Source organism: Propithecus coquereli, unplaced genomic scaffold, assembly GCF_000956105.1.
Source record: "Propithecus coquereli isolate 6110/MARCELLA unplaced genomic scaffold, Pcoq_1.0 Scaffold350, whole genome shotgun sequence".
Classification (NCBI taxonomy): Eukaryota; Metazoa; Chordata; class Mammalia; order Primates; family Indriidae; genus Propithecus; species Propithecus coquereli.
The window spans coordinates 459420-462281 of NW_012149175.1; the positions used below are offsets into that span (position 1 = coordinate 459420).

The window sequence follows — 2862 nt, forward strand, 5'->3', positions numbered from 1 at the left end:
AGATTTGATAACCCAGCTGCTGTAAGCCCAACTCCTACAAGGCAGCTAACTTTTAACTACCTCCTTCCTGTGAATGCTTGGCTTCTATTAAATCCTTCAGAGCTCTGCTGTGATTGGACCATGGGAACAATACCACTTATAGAGTCATTACTGGATATTCGAAATCTGGCCACATTTACTTTCTTTTCCTTTCTGGGGGCTTTGGGAGTATTCAGTCTCCGATACCCTGGTGATTCCTCCAAGACTGTTCTAATGGTAAGAGATATTAATTTTTCAGATATTATATTCAGTTGATTAAGAAAGTACCTTTAATTCATGAAAAGCTTTTTTTTAGTAGCATTATCTTTCTTTGTTCAATAGCATCCCAATTTATGAACTTATTTTAGGTTATACTAAAGTTATGTATCAATTTAATTTGTAGGCATAGTTTGAGATATACAGTCAACATGTAAAATGAAAACTGATTATGAATTTTCCTAATTTGGTAGGAACTCTGAAATCTTAAAGCATTCCTTTTAGGTTCGTTTTCTTGTATTTCTTATCTTTATTTAACTAGATTATATACTTTTTGAAGAAATGGATCATACTATGTACTTGTTTTCCTGGCACAGAAAAGAGTGTCATATGAGATATGCAGCTAGAAATATATAGCATTTCAGTTCTCATCAGCAAGGTTTTCATTACTCCCTGATGTAGTTCTTACTATGTTCAGAAACTCTGATTATTTGAATAATGAGTTCCCTTTCTGAACTGCTTCTTTCTGATTTTCTTACTCTGCCTTACTTCTCACTCATAAGTTTTCTCAAATGTTTACTGTATGTCAGAAAGTATATTTAATGCTTTGCAGATATGTCATTTCTGTCAGCAGCCACTAGATTCATTTACTCATTTAATAAAAATTTATGACTGCAGCCTTGGTACCAGACAGCGTTTTAGGCACTGATTATATGATGGTAAAAGGAAATAGAAGGTCCTCTCATTTCCAGAGAACTTGCATTCTAAAGAAATTTGAATGTCTGAGATACAGAGAAGATTGTCTGAGGTACAGAGATTGAAAGACTATAGAGTGTGTGGAAAAGATCATGTTTACTATTATCCTTGGACATGTTGATTGTGAGTGACCTTTGAAACATCTTGTTGGAGATTTTGAACAGCACTTCATGTCTTGAGAGGAGATGCCTACGCCGCACATAAAAATTTTATTCATTGGCATAGAGGTGATAATTGAAACCAGGAAGTAGACAAGGTGGACTATGGGAAAAGTTGTAGAACAACCTTTCTCAACTAGGATTTTGTCAGTTCTCTCAAAGGTGGTAACTAGCTACTAACATTCTAGATGCATAGAAGTTAATTCATACTCATAATGGATGCCTTAGACCAGCGGTCCCCAGCCTTTTTGGCACCAGGGACCAGTTTCATGGAAGACAATTTTTCCAGTTTCATGGAAGACAGTTTCATGTGGGGTTTGGTATGATTCAAGTGCATTATGTTTATTGTGCATTCAAACCTCTCAATGTGTATTTGCAGCAGCTCCCCAGCACTAGCATCACCACCTCAGCTCCACCTCAGATCCACCTCAGATCATCAGGCATTAGATTGTCATAAGGAGCTCACAACTTAGATTCCTCACATGCACAGTTTACAGTAAGGTTCACCCTCCTGTGAGAGTCTAATGCCCCCACTGCTCTGACAAGAGTTAAAGCTTATGCAGTGATCTGAGGGATGAGGAGCGGCTGTAAATACCAATGAAGCTTCGCTGGCTCGCCTGCCACTCACCTCCTGCTGCAGGCCAGGGACCTAGTACTGATTGGTGACCCGGGGGTTGGGGACCGCAGCCTTGGAATATTTGGTCTTAATTCTCCCCTAGAAAACAGTTGACAGGGCTAAATACAGTGAAAAGAGAGGAAGCCTGTAAGTAGGTCTTGATAAACTCACATATTTAGATGTTTGTTGAAAAGAAGGAACCTAAATAGGAGACAGATCAAATGAACAGAAAGGCAGGGAAATGTTTTGAGAAAGACTGAGTGGCTGGGCAGGATGGTTCACACCTGTGATCCCAGCTATTCAGCAGACTGAGGCTGAGCCCAGGAGTTTGAGGCTACAAGTGAGCTATAAGTCCAAATGGTTAATATTAATAGATGCCGTTGAGTAGGAAAGTGAGATCTAGTTGAAAAGTGATGTCTGTTGGCTTTGGCCAATTTTAGGTCTATTAGTTACTTAAATTTATTTCTGTAGAGTGAGTGATTTGATGAGAAAATGCAGAGAGCTGGTATAGGTAACCTGTAGGGGTAATTTAACTTCAACTATTTAAAAGGATGAGATGAACTTGAATTTTATTACTTCCCTAAGTAACAGAGGGCTATGCTGGTTAGCCAGTGGCTTCAAGTGTAACAGATTGCTAATCTTATTAGAGGTTGGGGAAAGATTGGATATCTGAGATTGATAGACTTTCAGAGGTAGGAGTGAGTTGATGGCAGGGAGAGACTGTTGACTGGTTGGCATTTGGAAGCATCTTCATTGAAGTACTCAGTTGGCTGACTTTTAGAAGCAAAGGGATATAACTAATAGGTCGGCTTGCAAAAACATATTCATTAAGTTGAAATGTTGAGTGGCTAAGTGGGTTTGGAACTACTTAACCTCTTGTTAAATGGGTTTGAAACTATTTAACCACTTGTTACCATGGCTACAAAAATCTTTTCCTAAGATTGTGGGAACTTGTTTTATACCTGAGGAACATCATCAGTGAGGAAGGTAACCTAGAGGTGCATGGACAAAGGAGAAGATTTGTAAGGTTGAAGAAGAAAGAGCATGTTAAAATATAGGTAGGAAGAATATAGTTGATTAAGAAAGTGATTGAATAAA

The 2862-nt window shown here is 38.4% G+C and overlaps 1 protein-coding gene across 1 annotated transcript in view; it reads left to right on the forward strand.

Annotated features, from left to right (window-relative positions):
• The window catches only part of TMTC3 (transmembrane and tetratricopeptide repeat containing 3), a 63934-nt gene that overhangs the window by 26010 nt on the left and 35062 nt on the right, over window positions 1-2862 (forward strand). Inside the window, exons 5-6 of the mRNA XM_012651241.1 lie at window positions 3-255; window positions 1481-1509. Of these exons, the coding sequence (XP_012506695.1) occupies window positions 3-255; window positions 1481-1509 (282 nt within the window). The remainder of the gene's footprint in view (window positions 1-2; window positions 256-1480; window positions 1510-2862) is intronic.